Source organism: Schistocerca nitens, chromosome 4 (genome assembly GCF_023898315.1).
Source record: "Schistocerca nitens isolate TAMUIC-IGC-003100 chromosome 4, iqSchNite1.1, whole genome shotgun sequence".
Taxonomy (NCBI): Eukaryota; Metazoa; Arthropoda; class Insecta; order Orthoptera; family Acrididae; genus Schistocerca; species Schistocerca nitens.
Genome location: NC_064617.1, coordinates 236,533,483 through 236,557,790, shown reverse-complemented (window position 1 = coordinate 236,557,790; position 24,308 = coordinate 236,533,483). Strand labels below are relative to the sequence as shown.

Sequence of the window (24,308 nt, the reverse complement as noted above, 5' to 3'; positions counted from 1 at the left end):
GTAACCGACATGGCGAAGCTACAGTACATTACAGCATAAGGAAGTGGGGATCACAACCTGGGGAGCAGCTTCCTCAGTAGCTAACAAAAGAACCCCATCAAACACAGAAAGGTGGTGCTGGAGGGAGAAGTAATTATGCAAGGGATCCAAGGTACAGCCTGCAGGTTTTTCCAGCCACCTGTGCTGCACAAAAGAGACCTGACTGAGCACAGGATCCAATGCTATCATGGCACTAGTGATGGGAAAAACATCAGCTGCATTCTGGTTCTCATTATCTAAATAGAAGCAAAGGAACTCATCGTGATTGAATGCCAGGTTGGCCCGATTGGAAGGTGAGTTAAGGCACTGGCGTTAGCGAGTTGTGCAGTTGGCCAGTAATTGATCTGATGATGATAATGGAAGAGAGAGAGAGAGAGAGACCACTACTGCAAACAATGCACTGCTTTGTCTGGCACTGAAGCCAAAGGTGTAAAGAGGGCAACCAACAGCTTGTGATCCACGAGTAAATGGAGAAGGCATGAAATTTCTTGAGGGCAAACACAGTTGCTAAAGTCTCCATGTTAGTCTGAGAATACTGCTGTGAGTGGGAGATAAAGTCTCAGAAGCATAAGCAATGGGTCGTTCAGACCTGTCCGCATATTTGTTCACAACATCATGCAAAGACCATGCTGAGGGGCATTGTAGCCAACACAAGATGCTGACCCAGCTGAAAAGTGGCCAGACAAGGAGCAGATTGAAGGTTAGATTTAAGCAAAATAAAAACTCAGTCACTAGCTGGAGAACAGAAAAAGTCACATTTTTATGCAAAAGTGCGTCCAGGGGCTGAGCAACAGTGAATGCACACAGTAGAAACTTATGGTAGTACGCAACTTTACCTAGAAACACCTTTAGTTCCTTAATGGCGGTTGGTTGCAGCAAAGCTGCTATCATATCAATATGGTGACACAGGCTTGACCCCTGTGTGAGAAACCTCAAAACCTAGGTACTCAATTGAGATTTGGCAAGATTACACTTGAGACTCACAGACTGCAAAACTCGACACAGAGGCTGTCAGCTGTACTAAAAAAAGCTGACAAATTGTGAGCAGGTTAATGACGCCAAAAGGCAAGCCTCAATACTGGAATAGCCAAAAAGGTGTATTGACAATGAGAAGGCACCTAGTGGCCTCATCCAAGGGGAGGTGGTGGTATGCTTCCAACAAATCAATATTGAAAAAGTAGTGGCCACTTGATAATTTTGTGAGCCACTCAACAGTGTGGGGCATAGGGTATGTATCTATTATGGACTGTGCATTAATTGTGGCACTGAAGTCACCACAGAGGTGAAGCTTATCCATCGGCTTCTTAACGATGACAAGTGGTGTAGCCCATTCACTGAAGAAACAGGCCGAATAACACTGAGCAACATCAAACGGTCTAATTTAGCCTTGACAGAGTCACGAAACATGACAGGCACCTGCCATGCCCCCCATCCCCCCCCTCCCCCCCCCCCCCCAAAAAAGAGGGCATGTGCACTCTTCCATGGTAATGTGGTGTGAAAACCAGTAGCGCAACTGAGCCCAAGGGAAAAGAGCAATGAAAACTCAGCACGGTGAAACTCCAGTTGCTGATACTGAACCTGATCTGAAACTAAATTTACCTCATCAGCAAAAGAGATACCAAAAGCATTCAATGCATCTATCTCGAACAGGTCTGCAATATGGGAATGATTCACAACAAGGAAGGTGAGAGGGTGAACAACAGATTTGTAAAAGATTGGCATGGACAACTGACGTAGGATCAGAATGTGCTATAACTAACCAACTTCTGTGAAACCTGTGTGAGGGGAAGGGAGCTCAAGTCCTCTTACATTTGTGAGTTTACCAAAATCACTCCAACTGCACTTCCACTTGCATTTTTAGCAGTTTATTAAACACACACAAGTCAATAAACAATTTGTTCAGGCAGCAAGTCATTGTAGAGATACAGTTTATGCCCATTGGTACTAATGTGTTCACTATGTTTCAAGAGGAGTTACACACTGATGCAATGTGACCTTTCTTTCAACAGTTGTTGCAAATAGCCCAACGCTTAGGACATGCAGCATGCTCATGTTGGACAAAGCAGTATGGGCAAGATGGAAGGGGGGGTACATGGCCACTGACGTGACATGGCCTGTTGCTGTTGTGGCCATAACCGATGCTGCCCCATGTGATGTGGAGTCGAAGGTTGTACTGCTGCAATGGCTTCCCTGCCATTCTAAACACTTGAACCGTGTCAAACAGAGGTTGTCTGAGAAACTTCAGATACCATTCCCCATGCAGCAATCTGATCGCAGGCAGCTCATGACATGTCAAAGGACTGTGCTATATTCTCACATTGAAGTGCTTTTCCACAGTGAGATGATGTCAGGTGACTTAGCACTGACACTAAGACACAGAGAAAACATAACCTCACTCATCACTAAGTTTGTTTCAGCAAGAACAAACATGATTTATGGAACATGAACGTAAGATACAATGATGTATAGTTGGCTCATAACACCAAACACATTGAATGGACAACAGTGTTACAGGTTATAGAATAGGCACAACACTCATTTGCAATTGCTTAAATAATACTGTTTCTTTGGTGGCTCTCCAGAGCCCTCCAGGGGGCCAACACAGGTGGCTTCTATAAAAAGACCTGCCTGATCTCTGAAACTGCTTGTGCCACAACTGAAGGTACATCGGAAAGGAACTGAACATGTGTTGGTAAAAATAGGTAGAGTGTGCAATTATAACTCATTCATTTATAAATAATATTGTTAAGGAAAAGCTTCCCTGTGTTCCACGGTTGACAGAAACTGTGTTCAATGTAAACGTCCACACAGCACAGAGATCCAGCTCACACTTGCTTTTGCTTTGTCTCGTCCAACACCATTGGTGCTGCACCATTACCGAAAGTTGGCCTAATGGTAGAAACTATGCTCCCAGGTGAATACTGGTGCACCACCATCCATGAGGTTCTGAGGTACAGCTACCACTAAGACCACCCCTTGGAGAGCAGAACTCTGTAGCCATGAGATGCAAATGTGAACCATCTGTGGCCAGCATATGTTTGGGCTTCACATGCTCTGTGCTGACATCAGTGTGAATGCAATGGCAGCGGGACAGCGGTGATTGGGCGGCAGAGCATGACATCACTCTTGGCAGGCTGGGCGCTTGGTGGGTGTGGCCTCGCACAGACCACTAGCGACAGCAGTGACAGGCAGTACTGTCCAGGAGATGTCTGTGGTGATGTATGGCTGGAAATGTTCAAAGGAGAGATCTTACCTTGGAGGACACTGACACACAAACAAAGTCTGGTTAAATGCAAATAAAAAGATATGAAACAAAATGATGATGCAAATGTCCTGTTCATAATGCACTGAGCTGAGTTTTGGCACATATCCAACTCAGAAACATAGCATGGCAGTCGATGTGGCCTCGATGCAGGCAGAAGCGGGAGCACAGAGACTATGGAGAGTCTAGGCTTACAGAAACATGGTGTCTTCAGGATTCAAACCTGGGTCCAGGAACTGCAACAGACAAGGTGATGTGGGATTGGTGTCCAGGGCTCAACAGGAACATAATGCAGAAACCAGTGCAGGAGTTCATGCACCCTCAGTGTCCAGTGCAGTGGAAGCAGACAGATGTGACAGTGGGTCCAGGAGCTGTGACAGACAAACAACCAGTGAGACGAGAGGTGACATCCAGAGCTCAACTGGAGACGAGATCACAGCTGGTAAGGTGACCTTAAAGAGACAGTGTCTCAACAGCAGGTAGAGACAGGGTGCATGCTGGCTGCATTGTGCAGTGTGACATCATTATGATGCACCACAGGCATTTGAAGCACACACGGTGGCTGGCTCATGTGACATAGTCTGCTGGCTGCTGTGGTAGGGATGGCTGGCACACCTGTGTGGAGTGTGACCTGGGAAGCTGCCTGGGTGGGGTGGGCATGGGCTGAGGCACATGTGGCTGTGCAGTGACTGCTGTGGCATCTGTATGTCTCTGGAGGTATACTCCTCAGTAATTGAGCACAGTCTGCCTGAATGGTTACATGGGGAGCATTGTCAATTGACAGGTCCTCTGCCAGATTAAAGAAATGAACAACATCCAGGATGGTCAAGACATAGGCTGGCTTGACTTGGTCAATGGAGACTTTAGTCGGCTTCTCATCACATTCGATCTGTAGCGTTTTCTCATTGCGGCTGACCATGCGGTGTGGTCCCGAGTGGGGCAACTTATGTGGTGGCTGTACCACATCTATACATAACATAACATTGGTGCAACGCTGCAAGTTGACATGAACAAATATGCTGTTGGTGCTGTACCATGTCTGTGTGTGCAGTTGGAGGCTGGCCATGTGACCTGTGCAGTGGTGGGGCCAAGGAATCATGTGGTGGTGGTACCACCTCCATGAATTCGCCAGGGATGGCAAGCAACTGACCGTAGATGAGGTCTGCAAATGAAACTCACAGGACAAGGAGTAAGAGTGGAAGTGCTTTGACCCACACGACTTTGTGACCTGTCTGGGATGCTTTTAGCATCCAACAGAACCGTTTGGCCATGCCATTAGGTGCTGGGTGGTAGCTGGTCGTTCGATGTAGCCACACACCACACAGTCAGGAAACATGCACAAACAGCACACTGTTGAACTGGCATTATGTGACTGCGATAGCTGAAGTGTGCCACACTTGTGTCGACGAAGGCAGTGGCAATGGTATCGGTGATGATACCTACTACTAGCATTGCCTCTGGGCAGCATGTGAAATGGTCCACCATTGTCAGTAGATACCAAGGCATGCCTTGTAACAGATGAAGTGGACCCACAATGTTTAGGTGGACATGTGCAAAGCAGTATGTTGCATCAGGGAAGGTGCTGACTGGTGCATGGGTATGTCTCCTGACTTTGGCACACTGGCATGGTGTGCATGTGCATGCACATATGCTCACTGGTGGCAGTCTTTCCAGAGTCCTGGCCAGATAATACTTGAGGGCACACATCACTCTTCTGTTTTTGTGTTACATCCTCAAAGTTCACGGGGGAGCTGATAGCAGCACGATCACAGCACAAGCAGTCGATGACAGTGTTGTCCATCCTGGGAAAGTGTTGAATGTCGGTGGTGAACTGCAACATGTACCCCAGCTGTTATAGTTGGCGAGGTGAACAGTTGATGTTGTTCCTCTTAAATGTGTGAGTTATCAGCTTGTGGTTGGTTAAAATGATAAAAGGGCAGGCTTTTGCCGATGAATGGAAGTATTTCGCTGCCTGATAGACAGCATGCAACTCATAGTCATACACACTCCACGAGCATTGTGACACATAATTTGTGTGAAAAGAAACTGAGTGGCTGCCAGCTGCTGCCAGTGTGTTGTAGGTGCACTGCACCCATAGCGGTCTGGCAGGCACCTGCGACTACAGGTAACTCCGTTCTGCAAGCAGTGTCACTACGGCATGGCTATGTTTGCAGCAAAGCTTTGTTACACTGCATTCATCCAAGTAATGAAGAACTTTTCTTTGGCAGTGAGGCCACATAGCACCACAGTTAGGTGTTCCAGCACTGTGGCAACATTATGCAGATGGCGCTGGTAAAAGTTGATCATACTGAGGTATGGTGGATGCCTGCGGGCATGGTATGTGCAAGATTGTCTGCACTTTGTCTGGTAGTGGTGATCAGATGCCCTAAAATTCGATCTCCATTATTCTGAATACCCATTTCAATGGGTTTATAATGCTGCCAAGTCTGGGCAGCATTCCAAAGACCGAATGTTATGTACATACTCTCAAAAAGCTTAAAGGGAGGGAAATTTCTGTTTTTTGTATGTCTTCTGGTGCCATGGAGATCTACATGTACACCTTAGTGCAGTCAATCTTGCTGAATATAGTCAATCCAGCAAGGCATAGCTGAAATCCAATAGGTATGGCACTGGGTATCTGTCTGGCACCGTCCTTGAATTCAATGCATAGTAATCCCCACATGAGCACCACGAATTTTCCTTTTTTGGCACTAAACTTGAAGCAGAAGACCATGAATTGCTTGACAGTCACATGAGGCCTTGTCACAGCATGGCCTCAAACTCAGTCTTTGCTACCACGGGCCTGTCTGGTGTGAGACAATGTGGGCAGCATGAGGTGGGAGGGGAAGACTTAGAAATGTGGTGGAGTGTCATATGTTTGACTTCCCTCAGCACTCCAGGATTTCTGTGTATGGTCCAGAACATGTCATGGGTTTTATGTTGAAAAACACTGCCTGATGTCGCTGCCCCACTATCTTCAAACTCATTGTTGAGTCGATCAATTGGGCATTTGTGATGTCACCATTCAGTTTGTTGTGGTTGAGGAAATCCACATCCAGGATTGGCTAATTGAGGTTGGCTACAGGGAACCTCCTTGTGAATGTGCAGTGCAGTCTGTGGTCCACATTCCAGTGATGAGTACGAAACACAACAGTAGCCATGTTCTATGGTGTTGTAGTCTCTTGGATAACTTCGCTGGAGTAAAGATGATATTAATCCTTATGCAGGCAGACAGTTTCCAATGGTCCCTGATGACACATCAGATACAACATGTACATGTGTGGTCACAGCTGGTGTTTGGGTGTGATGACGGTGAACAGCACTTGGTTGCTTCATTGCCAAAACTGGCGTGGTACCAACAGTAACCACTCAGAGGTGGTTCCAACAAGAGGGGTTACCATTAGAATGGCCATTGCTGCACTGACAGTTGTGAGAGCTGAGTTTCCTGTAGTCACATCTGCTATCGCTGTGATGCCTGCTGCCCTCTGGCCATGCCAACAAATTGATCTGTGTGGTGAGCGCTGCCTCCAGGATGGACAAGTTCTGCACTATATGGTGTAGGTTGGCGTCCAAAGCAGTGGATGCAATAAGTGTGTGCAACTGCGGAGATGGGGTTGCTGCATCACAGATTGCCGCAGCTGTGGCACTGCACCAGTTCATCATGTACCCGACTGGTCAAGTTTGCAGTTGCATCCCGCTGAATATCTTTCTGCATGGCTATTACCACTTGCACCTGTGCAGGGAGGTTGCGCAGCCATATACCGTGCAATAGAGAGTCTAGGACCTTGTCAAACTGTGTGAGGTTCCCCATAGGTGGTGCAGGAACTGAGAAGGTCTCTGGTCACCACATTCCCCTAGGTGCAGCAATTGGTCAACCATTGATCTTCAGATGATGAAACCTCTTGGATAAATTCCCCCTTCACCCATTTACATGAGTACTGTGTCAGCGAGGTGGTGTTTATGTCCCTCCACTTTGGCTGCATACTTTTGATCGATCTGGCTCACTACATGTCCAGATTTGTAGAGCTCACATGAATGGGTCATGGGGTCAAAAGGGGAGAAGCCTAAGGAACATGAGTCCTACATTAATCATCGACCCAGTGGTGTCAGGTGGGTGTGATGCTGTTTTGCATGTGCAGATTCTCATGAGTTGTCTCCAGGTGGGTCAGATCCATGCGTGTGGGCTGTGTCTGTAGCTCAGTTTCCAGGAGCTGATTGCATGCTGACAGGTCTTCCTTTGCCTTTTGGAGTTCCTCCATAGCTGTCATACTCCAATAGCTACGTTCTCATGAACAGGGAAAGACATACACAGAGAAAACATGCACACAAAAAGGATAAACATTCAACGTTCAAACCATATGTGCATACTGCTGTGGCCAACACAGAAACGTTTGTTGGGGAGTCCACTTGTGGCTCCATGTCAATTCCACTGTTGAAGTTCGTCACCACATGTTTGCCCACAGATCACATCGTGGTCACCAATGAATCAGGAAATGATTATTTTCCCCGCTTTCAAGTTTGTAGAGTAATGAGCTGGCATCTACTGCTGCGCCCAGTCCAGGGTGTAGGCTCAGGCGACGGTAATTGATTAAACATGTGATTACATAACAATACATTTAGTGGGAAAGGGGGGTACATAAGAAAATTGTGAAGTATTGTCTCAAACTTCCAAAGTGAAGTCTAAAATATTCATATGCCATGGTAACATGACTGTGGTAAATAGCTCAGCCACTGATCCTGAAGGGTGCAGACTCCTCCGTGATTGAGTGTGTAGTATGATCTCATGGTCATGGAGAGGTGAAGGATGCGTGTCCAAACAAAAGTGCAAATTACACCTTGTCTCATGGGATGCCATATAATTTGTGGATGTGACAGGATGGAGTGAATGATCAGCACCTCTTCAAACTAGTCAGAGTGTCGGTGGGGAGCACAAGTTGTAATTGACCCATGTGGTCTGTGGCTGACAGAATCTGACACCAGTGTCAACATCCACATGGCATGGGGGTTCAGTCACAATGGCTTTCATTTTGTCTCTTCTGCATCCGTGAGCACTACACTGTTGCCAAAAGTTGGCCTAAAGATAAAATCTTCACTCATGGGTGAATACTGGAGTGCTGCCATACACACTATTATGTGGTATGGCTGCCACATTACCAAAATATTCTTTCAATTTGAGGACAATAAAACATACAAGTACCATACCAAACTGAAATATAACCCATTACCCTATCAAGTGTATGTTTATCTAAAACATAACTTAGTTCTGAAACTTTTTGAGTACCTGTCAGGCAACAGAAAAAAGTTGAGAAACAAGTTGCAGATAGTTTTTCTCCCTAAACCCTTCTTTGCATCAGACAAGTTTTTCAATAGAGGTAAATAATCAATATAGTAGCTGCACCAGCTATCGACATGGAACACACTGTTTGGAGAGATTTTGGAATTCCAGTTGGTCATTGTAAACTTCATTCCATGATATTTCAACTGGACTTCTGCTGGTCACCTTCAGGTGAGCCATAGAAGACTGACAAAGACGTTCTCCACTCTGCCTTGTGTAGCACGCCCATAATATTGGTGACAGAAGGACCATACCACCCGGTGGCAGTGCCTTCACTTGTGGAACTGCAAGGATCAGCTGTTTTCGGTGTTGCCGCTCTCCGCAGTTATTGCACTATTCTGGCATCTTCATCTGGAGTAAATCTTGGAGATGAAGGGATTCTACACATTATCCAGCTGGTAACCACTGTCATGGTTCATTAGATTTTTGCAATGCATATTTCAATGGATTCTTTTAATACTGAGTCCCAAAAAGATGTTACTGTGGCCATGATTAATGTTTTGTCATACTCTGTTGAATGCCTGTGGGAGATACAGTGTTCCACAAGTACAGACCTTCTAGGTTGCAAAAGGCAAGTGCAACATTTATGTCCTGTGCAACATTCTTCCACTATGCATGTTGTTTGTCCTACATAGGCCATACAACACTGGCAAGGTATTTTGAAATTCCTGCCTTCTGCAATAACAAATTGTCTTCTGTTGCTCCCAGCAGATCCGAAATCTTGGATGGTGGGCCGAAAATCACTTTCACCTGAAAATTATTAAGGATTCTTGCTATTTTGAAAGAAATACTTCCAATGAAGGGAAGAAAAGCTTGGGACTTTGCTGGCATGTTCTCTTTATCCACTTCCCTGTTCTTGATTGTAGCTGAGAATGCCCTCTTAATTTGCCAGGTCAAGTATCCATTGTCTCTGAACACTGCCCTTAAATGTGCAAACTTTTTACATGAACCATCTGTATCTGACACTGTATGGGCCCTCTGTACAAGAGGTTTAGGCATACTCATGGTTTGGGATGGCTGATGGCAACTTGAGGAATGCAAGTACAAATCAGTGTGAGCAGTGTAGTAACACTGTTCACGTTTACGTCGCACTTCACTTAGCGTAGACCGGGACTGTGTCCTAGGCATGCCCGATGTTGACTGACTGGGCACGGCCCATGCTGCTGGAGTTGTTGTTGTTGTTCTTGTTGTTACGCCGGCAGAGGTCGCGTCCGAATTCTCGCGTGCCCTCTGGTGGACGGGACTCTACTTGCAGCAACTACCGCCCGTGACGCGCCGTGCCGATGTGCGCCTCCCGCGATCTTTTTGGTGGCTACTACACTCCTCCTCCTTCGGGGGGTGAAGCCACTGTGATCCACTGCGTCGGAAGGTGGAGCGTCGGGCAGGAGCGATGACCTCCACATCCATGGGATGGCCGGAGTCGAGGGGATCTGCCAACCCTCGAGCTGGAACCTTCGAATACGGCTGGAAGTGACCCACACGAAGAGGCCCCCGTCGTCCCACAACCGGAGCTCAGGACAGAACGGGTGACAAGCTGTCGAACTCCGGATCCCGTTCCACCTCGGGAGGGGCAAGACCCAGTGGTGGGGACGAAGGGGAAGGGACAACCACAGGTGAACCAGCCCCCTGAGAAACCGAACCTGCCAGGGGGGCCGGCTCTCGCTGGGGCATCTCGAATGATGGCGATGCCGGTGCCGGGGCTACTGGAGGCTGCCAAGGCTGAGAACCATCGCAGTGCGGCAGAGTCACAGTGGGGAGAGGAGGTAACGTCCCCAGTGAAACCAATACAGGTGCCGGCAATGGGGAAGCCGGTGTCCGAGAGGTCGGAGGGTGGGTGCCCGAACGTGGACGTAGCTGATTTTGGTGACGACATACCACCCGATCCCCCACCTGCAAGGCATAGAGACGGCGGCCATTTCGGCGCGGGACCACCGCCGGTATCCAACGTGGATTGCGACCAAACCCACGGGCCCAGACCGACATACCCAGTGGAAAGCCAGGCACTTCGTTTTGTGAAGACTGGCGAGGACAAGGCCGGAGGAGGTGCAGCAGAGTCCTAGGTTGACGCCCATGGAGGAGCTCTGCGGGGCTGCGGTCGCCCATTGGTGTGGTCCGGTAGGCCGTCAAGAAAAAGTTCAAGGCTTCCTCTGCAGGAAATTCGTGCACATACTTTTTCATCTGCATCTTAAATGTGCGCACCATGCGCTCGGCTTCCCCATTTGATTGTGGATGGAAGGGGGGAGAGCAAACGTGCCGAATACCGAAGCGCCTACAAAAATCCTGGAAGGTCTGCGAAATAAACTGCGGTCCATTGTCTGAGACCAGGGTGATTGGCAGACCTTCCACAGAAAAGATTTTTGCTAGTGACTGGATTGCAACTTCGGAAGTGGTTGAGGAGCAGCGAACCACATATGGGAATCGGGAATAAGCATCAATGACAATGAGCCAAAAGCCATTGAGAAACGGGCCCGCAAAATTGATGTGAACACGTTCCCATGCTTGGGTTGCCGGCGGCCATGAAGAGAACGCTGCCCTGGGAGATGCTTGTTGGCTCGCACACTGGGAACAGGCGGCCACCAAGTGCTCAATTTCTCTGTCAATACCGGGCCAGTACACATGTCTGCGAGCCAAGGTTTTAGTACGGGAAACACCCCAGTGCCCTGCATGTAATAACGTGAGGACCTCCCTTCGTAAACTTGCAGGAACAACCACGCGAGGAGCTGTATCATCGGTAGCCAGAAGGAGAACTCCTTCCAAGACCGAGAGGCGGTCTCGTAGAAGAAAATAATTACGAAGAGGGTCCGAGGCCTGGCCCGGAGGGCGGGAGGACCACCCCTGCTGAATGAGGCGAACTACTCGCTGGAGAACCGGGTCAGCCGCCGTTTCCCTGGCGACTCGAGAACTAGTGATCGGAAAGCCATCAACTGCTTGGCGGGATGCCACATCCAAATGAAAACACATAATCTCCTCTCGATCGAACGTAGGATCCGGGCCCACCGGAAGACGGGAAAGAGCGTCGGCGTTGGCATGCTGTCCTGTAGGGCGAAAATGAATGTCATAATGGTACTTAGAGAGGAACAAGGCCCAGCGCTGTAGTCTGTGGGCCGCCCTATCCAGAATCTGAGAGGCGGGGCCAAATAACGATATTAACGGCTTATGGTCAGTGATTAACTGAAACTTCGTGCTGTACAAGAAAGGGTGAAACTTGGTAACAGCGTAGACAATGGCCAACGCCTCTTTTTCCACCTGGGAGTAATGGGCCTGCGCGGGACTAAGCGTTTTAGACGCAAACGCCAGTGGTTGCTCGGAACCGTCTGCGTTGCGATGGGCCAGGACCGCCCCCACCCCATACTGCGAAGCATCTGTAGCCAGGACCAACGGCTTACGGGGATCAAAAGTAGCCAAACAAGGGGCTGAAGTGAGGAGGCCCTTCAACGAGGCGAACGCTCGCTCGCATGCAGGCGACCAATCAAAAGGAACACCCTTGTGCAGAAGGCAGTACAGGGGGTGGGCTATAGTGGAAGCCCTGGGAATGAAGCGGTGGTAATATGCTATCTTGCCTAAAAAAGCTTGTAACTCTTTCAGCGAAGTGGGCCGAGGAAGGTTGACGATACCTTGGACCAAACTTCCTAGTGGCTGGATGCCATGCCGAGATATGGTGTAGCCCACATACTCAATGGACGGTTGGAAGAAGGTTGACTTATGCAGGTTGCAACGCAAGCCCACAGACCTGAATTTGAGAAAGAGGGTGCGAAGGTTGTGCAAGTGTTCCTTCGTGCTGCGGCCTGTGACAATTATGTCATCCAGGTAATTAATACAATGAGGGATTGTCGACGTGACATGCTCAAGATAACGCTGGAATATCGCCGGGGCACTGGATATTCCAAAAGCCAACCGCTGGTATTGGTAAAGGCCAAACGGGGTGTTGACGACCGCCAGCCGTTTGGAGTCCTCATCAAGAGGTATCTGATGATGAGCCTCCGACAGATCGATTTTCGAAAAATATTGACCACCCGCCACGGCGGAGAACAATTCATCAGCACGAGGCAAAGGATAGGTGTCCACCACCAATTGGGAATTAATGGTGGCCTTGAAATCGCCACAAAGACGTAAGTTGCCTGAGGGCTTCTTGACAATAACGAGGGGCGAAGCCCACTCACTGGAAGAAACGGGAAGAACGACCCCTAGGGCTGTCAGCCGGTCTAGCTCTTCCTTTACCTGAGGGCGGAGAGCCAAGGGGATCTGTCTCGCGCGTAGAAAACGCGGGCGAGCCGACGCCTTCAACGTTAAGTGAGCTTCAAAATCGGAAACACGCCCCAGCACCTCCTCAAAAATATCTGGAAAGTCTGAGATCAAAGATTCCAATGAGTGATAGGGAACGTCTTCGGAGACCAACTGTATGGTGTCAGCAATAGAAAACCCGAAAGCTTGAAAGGCGTCCAGGCCAAAAAGGTTAGCGGAGCTCGCATCACTGACAACAATAAAAGTAATAGGCCGAGTGACTGATTTGTAAGTCACGTCGGTAGTGAATTGACCCAGTAGGGGAATGAACTGTTTACCATAACCGCGTAGACGCCGGTAAACTGGCGCCAACGGGGGCGATCCAAGGTCGGAATAAGTTTGTGCATTCAACAACGAAACTGCCGCGCCCGTGTCTACTTGCAGCTGTAACCGGCGCGACCGAACCGACACCTCGATAAAGGGTTTGTGGGCCGATGCGTCGGGAGCCTGGCCCGATGAAACTTCCTGAATGTCAACGTCCATGTCCTCTGTACTGGCTTCCTTCGATGCTTTTGAGGCTGAGCGGCAAACTTTAGCAATGTGACCTTTTTTATTACATTTGCGACAAACGGCCCAACGCTGGGGGCACTCTGACCGATCGTGATGTATATAGCACGACGCACAGGACGGCAACAGGGGCCGGCGGCCGGAATTCTGTTTACGCGCCGCGCGGGAGCGGCCGTAACGGCCAGATTGTACCGCTCGCACGTCGTCCCCCCCGGACACAGTGGACGCGGCCGTGCCACCCTGAACCTCCGCGACGTCGCACCACGCTTCCAGCTGTTGACCTGCCACGTGAGAGACTTCATACGATTGAGCAATGGACAGAACTTCCTCGAGGGAAGGGTCTTCTAACTGCAGGGCCCGTTGCCGGACCTCCCTATCAGGGGCCGAACGAACAATGACGTCGCGTACCATAACGTGGGCATACGACTCTCGCGACTGCTCCGTGACAAAATGACACTTGCGACTAAGACCGTGCAGGGTAGCGGCCCACGCCCGGTAAGACTGATGGGGCTGTTTCTTGCATTGATAGAACTCGACCCTAGCCGCCACAACATGCGTGCGGCGGCGATAATATGAAGACAGCAACAAACACAATGCGTCAAAAGACAAGGACGAGGGTTCCTGCAACGGCGCTAGCTGCCTCAAAACTTGATACAGCGAGGGAGATATCCAAGACAAGAAGAGAGCACGACATACCTCCACATCGGCAACATGAAAAGCCTGGAAATGCTGCTGAAGGCGATGTTCATAGGCGTCCCAATCCTCCGCCGTCTCGTCATACGGGGGAAAGGGAGGAGGGAACTGCGCCGGAGCCGACGGCGGGGAGAGCAACGCCGGAAGCACTTGTTTCATGGTGGCCATGAGTTCCGTCTGCTGCGCAACCAAAACTCGCACCAACTCCTCCATGCCGTGGAGAAACTGCGAAACCGGAACAACGACGCAACACGCGAAAGAACGACCCTACTCGTCGCCAATTGTGTAGTAACACTGTTCACGTTTACGTCGCACTTCACTTAGCGTAGACCGGGACTGTGTCCTAGGCATGCCCGATGTTGACTGACTGGGCACGGCCCGTGCTGCTGGAGTTGTTGTTGTTGTTCTTGTTGTTACGCCGGCAGAGGTCGCGTCCGAATTCTCGCGTGCCCTCTGGTGGACGGGACTCTACTTGCGGCAACTACCGCCCGTGACGCGCCGTGCCGATGTGCGCCTCCCGCGATCTTTCTGGTGGCTACTACAAGCGGGCTTACAGTAAACAAAATGTCCGAAAGAGCTATCATTCTTCCACCTAGCAAAAACGTCCAGGGAAGGGAGACAACCATCTTTCTCTAATTCCATCATAAATTGAATGTTCTCATGAATGGTGTTAAGATGATGTAGAAACTCCATTAACTTATCTTCTCTATGGGGCCACATTACGAAAGTATCATCCACGTATCTTGTAGTGTGGCCCCACAGAGAACATAAGTTAATGGAGTTTATACATAATCTTAACTCCATTCATGAGAACATTCAATTTACTATGGAAATGGAGAAAGGTGGTTGTCTCCCATCCCTGGATGTTTTGGCTAGACAGGAGAGTGACAGCTCTTTGAGACATTCTGTTTACCATAAGCCCACTCACACTGGTTTGTACTTGCACTCCTCAAGTTGCCATCAGCCATCCCAAACACATCAGTATGCCTAAAACCCTTGTACACAGGGCCCATACAGTGTCAGATGCAGATGGTTTACCTAAAAAGTTTGCACATTCAAGGGAAGTGTTCAGAGACAATGGATACTCCACCTGGCAAATTAAGAGGGCATTCTCAGCTAAAATCAAGAACAGGGAAGTGGATAAAGAGAACGTGCCAGCAAAGTCCCCAGCTTTTCTTCCCTTCATTGGAAGTATTTCCTTCAAAATAGCAAGAATCCTTAATAATTTTCAGGTGAAAGTGATTTTCGGCCCACCATCCAAGATTTTGGACCTGCTGGGACCAGCAAAAGATAGTTTGCTATTGCAGAAGGTGGGAATTTACAAAATACCTTGCCAGTGTGGTATAGCCTATATAGGACAAACAACACACATAGTGGAAGAATGTTGCACAGAACATAAACATTGCACTCGCCTTTTGCAACCTAGCAAGTTTGCAGTTGTGGGACATTGTATCTCCAACGGACATTCAACGGAGTATGGCAAAACATTAATTTTGGCCACAGCAACATCTTTTTGGGAATCCATTATAAAAGAATCCATAGAAATATGCATCGTGGAAAATCCAATGAATGACAACAGTTGCTACCATCTGCATAATGCATGGAATCCCATCATCTCCGAGATTTGCTTCAGACGAAGACACCAGAATACTGTGATAGCTGCGGCAAGTGGCAATGCTGAAGACAGCTATCCTTGCAGTTCCACCAGCAAGGACACTGCCACCGGGCAGTGTGGTTCTCCTGTCCCCATGATTCCGACACATGTGCCGCAATACTATCAGTGCGCTACATAATGCGAAGTGGAGAACATCTGTGCAGTCTTTGATGACTCACCTGAAGGTGATTGGCAGGTTGTGGAATGAAGTTTATGATGACCAGCTGCAATTCTGATATTTATTCAAACATTTAATTTGCCAGAAAAATTTTGAATTTAATGACATGGAACATAAATTGTCAATAAGTATGACTGACTAACTTCCCTCCTGAGTACATGAGACAGGTTGCATGAGACATGTATTGGCACCTGGTTGCCTCCTCACTCTTCAGTAACAGTCATCAAACTTCAAACAAATCCCACACTTGTCTGTGAGGAGATCCTGACATCACTGATCCAGGTTCTGTTCCAAGTGTTCCCTTGCCCACCTCTTTTGCACCCTTTGGTGATGGTGGTTATTATAATGGGTACCTAGAGTCAAAATTGATTGTGTGGAGATTGTTGCATATTGTCTGGGCTGACACAACCCTCCCAGTTGCCTCCAAAAAAGACTGTGAACTGTTTTGTTGCATTCTCCTCAGGCTAGCTATAAGCCATAATTTGCAGCTAGAGGTAATGAGCTGGTATTGTTGACCAAGGGTGGACACAAAAGTGTAGGTGTTCAATTTTGTGTACCTCATAATAGTGCTTGAATGACTTCACTGTAGCATGTGCCAGTCTGGTGTCAACTTTCGATACTGATGACCCTTCTTGCCATAAAGTGCCAATGTGCACATGGTTTAAGCTTGAAATGATCTTTCGAAGTGTCTTGACAAACTGAACAGTGTACACAACCTGCATGCTCCTGTTCATAGTGGGAAGCATGGCACTCTGCTGAACTATGCTGAGAATGCAAGTTTACTTTTACTCCCACACACATTTTTCTTGAACATTTTATTTGTCAGATTTTCAACATAACATTTATTGGGGCCAATCACAACATTCAAATCAAGGTGCTTTATCTAGATTGCCTAGGAGATCCAATCCAGAGTTCGATAGCCAAGAAACCTTACACTTATGAATAGACCAATACAATGTCCAAACTTCAGAAGACTTCCTCATTATATCTTGAAGTGTAGAAACAGCTACAAGGTAAGATGATGTTCTCAGTGAAGCATTTATTTTATATGTAACAAGGATAGGCAATTATACTGTTAATGTCAGAATATCCTTTTGTGTGTCAATATTTTGCAAAACATCATCAACTGCTTCAAAGTATTGTCTCTCTTAACATTTGAAAAGGAAGGGTGCAGATTTAGTTTTCCATGCTCACTATGATACCACTCTTTGAATTTAATTCACTAATCACAGTGACAAATTACAGTGATGAAAAATCTTGCTGGGTAACGTTTTTACTGCCCAAAATTGATGAAAATATTATACATTTTATGCAGAATTGTCAGGGAAGCAGAACACATGAAACAACATCTCTCTCTATTTTTTCTTCAGGATCGGAATCCACACATCAGTGGAAATATCTCCACACTGATTGCAGTGGGACTTATTTTTGGAAAGTATATGACTCTTTGTAATAGATTCACATCCTGTATCTGGTCAAGTTACAGTTTACCAGTAAGGCAACCACTATTATGGCTTTATTGAGGATCATCTCCAATATAAATTAAGGATCCTCTAATAACTAAAACTTACAGCAGCTGTCTCTAAGTTTTTCTGCACCCATAACAGCACCAAACATATAGCCACACACACACACACACACACACACACACACACACACACACACACACACACACACATTTCATTCCATGTTCAATGGAAATGTGGAGAGATCTATGCATACACTTAAAATCAAATGCTTAAAGAATTCATTTTGTTGAGTTCTGAAAGAGATTTAAATGGTTTTCTAGCAAAATATGGAGCATTGCCCATCAAAGCCAACATTCTGGCTGAGTTGCTACGAAGACCACCCACATGACCCCCCTCTTCAGTTTTCTGTTTCTGCTGCTGGGACAAGAGGAGAACAATACCACATTGTTCCATTTTGGCACTCCCGTGTGGTCACATGTATTTGGGTTCACACTAGTAGGGATTTGGAAATTGATTATGGCTCACCACAACCATCATTTTGTAATGGTTGTGACAGTCCAGGATCAACTGTGCCAAAACTGGAGTTAGCATTGCTTGCACCCTCAACCACCTGTCCTGACATCCCACTCAAAGGCAAAATCCTCACCAATGGAAGTATATCAGCCAGCATCACCAATAAGCAGGACACCACACAGCCAGCCACTACCAACACTCTATCAACAGAGAGGCACCAGCACTGCAACATGACACACCTAGAAGTGCCCCCCTCCTTCGGCCTGGACATATTTGAAACTTTGTGCTGTTTCAGTGGGGAAAGGATTTAGTAGCCCAATCGGGCACTGATATCAAAAGTACATTATTGATCTGCTATAACTGCCTGAAAACTAGTGACCCACTTGACATACAGTGTGGGGCTGTGTATCACATCAGTCAGCCACCTGCCTCGATAAAAGGCCAGATGTAGTCTGTTGTAAGACACTTCAGTGTATGCCAATGTGAGCCTTCTGTAGTGGTCTCTGTGTGCCTTATATGATGACCTATGTGATTTCCTAGACTGTGTTTGCTTTTCTGCTTAATGATTCGTATCTGTTGCCACTGGGCTCTAATGTGGACTTGAGTAGACCTAGGTTTTAACCTGTGATAAATATCAGTTTTGAGGTTTAATGCGCAACATTTATTTCATTTGCTTGTTCAGTGCTGTATGAGGGAATAAATGTTGAGTGCTGTCTTGCTTGCTGCCCGCACCCCCCCCCCTCCCCCCCCCCCCCACACACACACGAGAGAAAGCGCTGGTAGATAGACACAATAAAAAACACACAAATACACACACAAATTTCAAGCTTTCGCAACCCAGGATTGCTTCATCAGGAAAGAGGGAAGGGGAGGGAAAGACAAATTGATGTGGGTTTTAAGGGAGAGGGTAAGGAGTCATTCCAATTCTGGGAGCAGAAATACTTCCCTTAGGGGGAAAAAAGGACATGTATACACTCGCACACACACACACACACACACACACACACACACACACATATCCATCCGCACATATTAGCTAAAAATATATTTTCATGAAAAATGAGTAATATAGTTTCTACCCAACAACAAACCTGGAATGTAAGTGCAGCTCCTGGATCAGATGTCATTTGATTTGTAATGAAGACCGCAACATTGTATTCTTCTGAAATTTTTTGTAAACGAGAAAGCATTTGAGCCAACTTTTGTTGACGATCAGCTAGTTCACCTCGTCCACTAAAATCTACTCGGAACAGTGCCATAATAGAGTCTACTACCTGTGCATAAACACTTGATATTAACAATATACACAACAAATAAAAATGGAAGACTACATATTGTAAAAATGTTGGCTGCTTCATCATATTTCATTGCTAAACTTATTTTACCTGCTAAAGGAGACAATCTTCACTAACAAGAAAATGAAAGCTGAGCAATAAGTTAAAAAGACATGACAAATAAAGATGTGGAATGTATCCTTAACAGAATCATTGAATCTCTAACACAAATAAATTAACAAGTACAGAGATGCAGCCTAATTTCATTTATTAATGTTTCGTGGAATAACATTATGGTTTAACACATCTTAGATTTGGAAGATTTTTATTACACAATAGTACACAGTTAGATTAAATAGTACTGCATATTATCTGACAGATGCTTCTTAATGGTCTCAGGATCTGTTCAGGGGTACACAGCATGATAACTGTTATTAAATGCACAGTTTCTGGATTTATGAGAGATTTTCTCTTTTCACTTAAGTGAATGCCATGTCTTGTATAATGTTCTCTGGCAATATCATCTGTTACAGGGCAGCATTGTTGAGAAAGGACTGGTAGATTTTTCTGTGTACATTATATGCTTTCTTTATTTCTGTGAAGATTTAGTTGAATGCCCAGTTCATTAAAAAATATTACTCACTATTGTGCAGTAAAAATTTGCAAAGTAAAAAATGAAAAGCTTACTGCAATACTGCTTTGTTTCTTTCTTCATTTACACAGAACATATGTAGTGCAATGAAATTTGATTTAAATAATACATTTAGTTCAAAGAGAATGATAACATCCACAGTTATGATACTACATGAAAATATGACCTTGATTGTTCTTCATTTGAAATGGGCAAATGACACTATCACAGAATCATACAAATGCCAGGGTGTAACAATACATAGGGATATAAAATGGGGTGATCACATAGGCTTGGTTGTGACAAGTGGGAGACCTTGGTTCCTTGACAGGAAGCTGGTAAAATTCAGTCAGTTCACAAAGGAGACTGCATAGCTGAAGTACAGAAGACAGTAATGACAGTAATGGAATGACTTGTCAAAGTATATTGATGTTTTCATGTTATGCCACTACTATAAGAACAAATTTGCAACATCATTTAGAATGATGCAAACAATTGCTATTGGTCCACGAAGCAATGAAAACTGTGTTACTGTGCATCCACATCGATTTGTCCACCAAGGACAGCACAGGAAATATACCCATATATGAGGGTGAGTTAAATGAAAATCTTAAATATTTTTTAAATATTATTTATTGTTCAGAAGTGGTACAAAGCTGTATCACTTTTCAACATAAACTCCCCCATGCTCAATGCAAGTCCTCCAGCGCTTACAAAGTTCATAAATTCCTTTAGAAAGAAATTCTTTTGGTAGTCTGCGCAACCACTCATGCACCACATGGCGTACCTCTTCATCAGAATGGAACTTCTTTCCCCCCATTGCGTCTTTGAGATGTCCAAACATACAGAAATCACTTGGGGCAAAGTCTGGTGAGTATGGTGGATGAGGAAGCCACTCAAAATGCAGGTCTGTGATTGTTGCAACTGTTGTATGGGCAGTGTGGGGCCTTATATTGTCATGTTGCAAAAGGACACCTGCTGACAGCAATCCATGTCGCTTTGATTTGATTGCAGGCTGCAGATGATTTTTTAGGAGATCTGTGTATGATGTACTGCTGACAGTGGTCCCTCTAGGTATGTAATGCTCCAAAATGACACCTTTTTTGTCCCAAAAGAGAGTCAGCATAACCTTCCCTGCTGATGGTTCTGTTTGAAACTTCTTTGGTTTCGGTGATGAGGAATGGTGCCATTCCTTGCTCGCTGTCTTCATTTCTGGTTGGTGGAAGTGAACCCAGGTTTCGTCCCCAGTAATGATTCTTGCAAGGAAGCCATCACCTTCTCGTTCAAAGTGCCGAAGAAGTTCTTTACAAGCATCAAAACGTTGTTCTCTCATTTCAGGAGTCAGCTGCCGTGACACCCATCTTGCAGACACATTGTGAAACTTGAGCACATCATACACAATGTGGTGTACTGACCCATGACTAATCTGTAAACAGGCTGCAATGTCATTCAGTGTCACTCAGTGATTTTCCTTCACTATTACTTCAACTGCTGCAATGTTCTGTGGAGTCACAATTCGTTGTGCCTGACCTGGATGAGGAGCATCTTCCACTGAAGTCACACTATCTGCAAACTTCCTACTCCATTCGTAGACTTGATGCTGTGACAAACATGCATCACTGTACTGCACCTTCTTTCATCGAGAATTTCAAGAGGTTTCACGCCTTCACCACACAAAAACCGAATAACAGAATGCTGTTCTTCCCTGGCGAAAGTCGCAAGTGAGGCAGCCATCTTTATTCTGATACTGCGATGGTATGTGTGCATCTGCACTATGCTGCCACCTACAGGCCATTCTGTATGCTGTTTATAGCATGCTCACCAACTTACAGGATAACGGTGTGAAATTTCGATTTGTTATTACAAATTTAAGGTTTTCATTTTACTCACCCTTGTAGAAAATGAATCTGAAGGTTATTGCTACATACGTAAAGAATCTTCTCTGATGGGAGTTAGTTTGGTACATGATAATCGATAACAAGTCACTTCTTGAATACTGAAAGAACAATAATAATATCTGAAGACTGAAAATGACATAGTAACTTAAAAGTTCAAAAATCCGATGTCCATACACCAAGTGTGCTACAATCAAAGTCCGGAAGGGACGTGCAAAAGTTGAAATTCCTGAGAGGAAGTTCAGTTCTGAAGCGACACACAAATGTTTGAGTCTGGCATATTGCTGATTCAAAACAAAGACAAATATTACAAAGTCTGCCAGTGGTCACATCTCTTTGATGTAGAGACCACAAATGGTGTAGGTCCCTTAGCTGGCAGCTCCTGGAGGCAAAGGTCAATGTGGTTGATGGCATCATAGTGGCTGCTCCAGAGTGAAATCATGATTGTGGGAATGCTTGTGCAATCAGTGATTGGCCCAGGAAACTCAGTCAGTGTGAACCCCCTGAGCATAGCGAGGATACCAGCCTAATTACTTCCCAGGTACCAAGATACTGCAGGTACTACTTTCAGTCATGTGGCCCATGGTGGAGAAACATCTGCGAGGCCAAAGGTACAGTGCAGCAATACCTTATCTATCATCTGAAGAGATGTTCTCTGTGAGGTCCATGCCTGCATAACCCATCTGTGTTGTTGGTAACTGGCCGAGTAGGTGAAAGGTCTCAACAAAGCACACATAAGGCCTTTTTCTGTTTAACTTTGTTGAACCACTGGCTTCTGTCTGCAATATACTTCATGCATGTGTATTTTGTTGAAAATAGGCCATATTATTGAAAATATGTAGCTTCCTATCCTAGATGAAAATATCTTACACAATTATCTTACAAAATGTAATGTTGTTCTTTCTCTTGGAGCCAGATGCCTACAAAATGTCAGAACTTGCATAATCTCAGTACACTCCCCGATAGCATGTAATCTAATACGTGATGTTGTTCTATTATCCTTGTTCATCTAAACATTTTATCACAAAAAACATTTCTTAATACAAATTTAATACTGCTGGTGATGATTTTTGATGCAGGGTGGGCGACATCATGGTCATCAGGTCCTGAGAAAAAGTCAGCATGCCATTCTTGAGGGGGTAGGGGAGGAAGGGACATAAAGGATGGCACCACATGCAAAGTACTTAATAATCAAAATGGAAGAAAACAGAGTTGTTAAAATGTAATCTGGAGTACAAGTTTTCTTATATTGCATCAAGCTTAAAATCATTTTGGGCCCTGAAGACACCAAGATGGCAATTTGTTCCATCCTAGGCTGTGTATTTGGAGATATATCCAGATCCATGAGACAGCCAGTAGCACATATCCTCAGTCACTTGGTCACATGGGGCCAGTTCCTAAATAGTTGCTCAAAGTTGGTATGGAGTGCTGTACTAAATGCCAATGTCTGATGCAAAGCTGAGATTTCCAGGGCCTGTTGAGCCAGAAGGAGGTGCCACTGAATCCAGAGTGGTGGTTCAACAGCCTCTGCACACAGATTCTGAACTGGGCTGCTCCAAAAGGCTCCACTTAATATCCAATTGCCCTCATGGTAAACAGCACCTAAGGTCTTGCGATAGGAAATATGAGCTGATCCATAAACCATAATGCCCTATAAAACTGCAGGAGGCAGGACTTGACAGCTACCCAATCTTTCTGCTGAGACATTTCCAAATGTTCAACTTTTTGAAGCCCTATGCTTACTAGTCTTTTAGGTGCAGGAGCCAGGTTAATTCTGAGTCAAACAGTAGGGCCAAAAAACACATATTGTCCTTCCAATGTAAAATATCATCCCCCAATGTGAGCTCTGGTTGGTTAAAACTTCGACGGGGATGATTAAATTTTGCACAGATAAGTCTTCTATGGTGAGAACCTAAAGCCAGTTTCATTGTGTCAAGCTACCAGCCTCCTAATGGTCAGCTGTAGTTTCCTCACTGTCATTGTAAGATTGAAGGAAGAGTAGAAGATTGTGAAGTCATCCACAAACAAAGAGCATTTAGCAGGTCTCCTGACTGCTGAGTCATTGCTGCTGCTGAGTGATTGTAAACACTGTGGCACTGAGTGCACTGCCTTGGGGTCCCCATTCTCCTGAAAACATCAGTCAGACAAGGCATAACAAAAGTAATGTGATATTGAAGGCAGTGATCCTAGAGGAAGGACCGGACAAGAAGTGCCAGACAGCCAAGTAGTCTCCAGTCATGAAATTGGAAAAGGATGTTGGACCTCCAAAATGTGGTGTCATACTGATCTTTTAGGTCAAAAATGCATCAGCCTAATGGTTTTGGCATAAGGAATTCTGTATCACTGTCTTCAGGAGAATTAAGTTATCATGGGCAGAATCATAGAGTCTAAAACTGCACTGGGTGTGGCACAGGTGACCTCAGGATTTGAGGCACCAGACAAGGTAACAGTTGACCATGCACTAGAGAGTCTTATCTAAACAACTGGTAAAGGCTGGACTCCAGTATCTGTCGGCTTATTTGGTCCTTTCCTGCTTTCTATTATGGAATTAATATTTCTTCCTGCCTAGTCATCCAT

The 24,308-nt window shown here is 45.9% G+C and overlaps 1 protein-coding gene across 1 annotated transcript in view; it reads right to left on the bottom strand.

Moving 5' to 3' along the window:
• Positions 1–24,308, bottom strand: part of LOC126252041 (meiotic recombination protein DMC1/LIM15 homolog) — a 164,990-nt gene that overhangs the window by 15,249 nt on the left and 125,433 nt on the right. Inside the window, exon 6 of the mRNA XM_049952834.1 lies at positions 19,023–19,205. Coding sequence (XP_049808791.1) covers positions 19,023–19,205 — 183 coding nt within the window. The remainder of the gene's footprint in view (positions 1–19,022; positions 19,206–24,308) is intronic.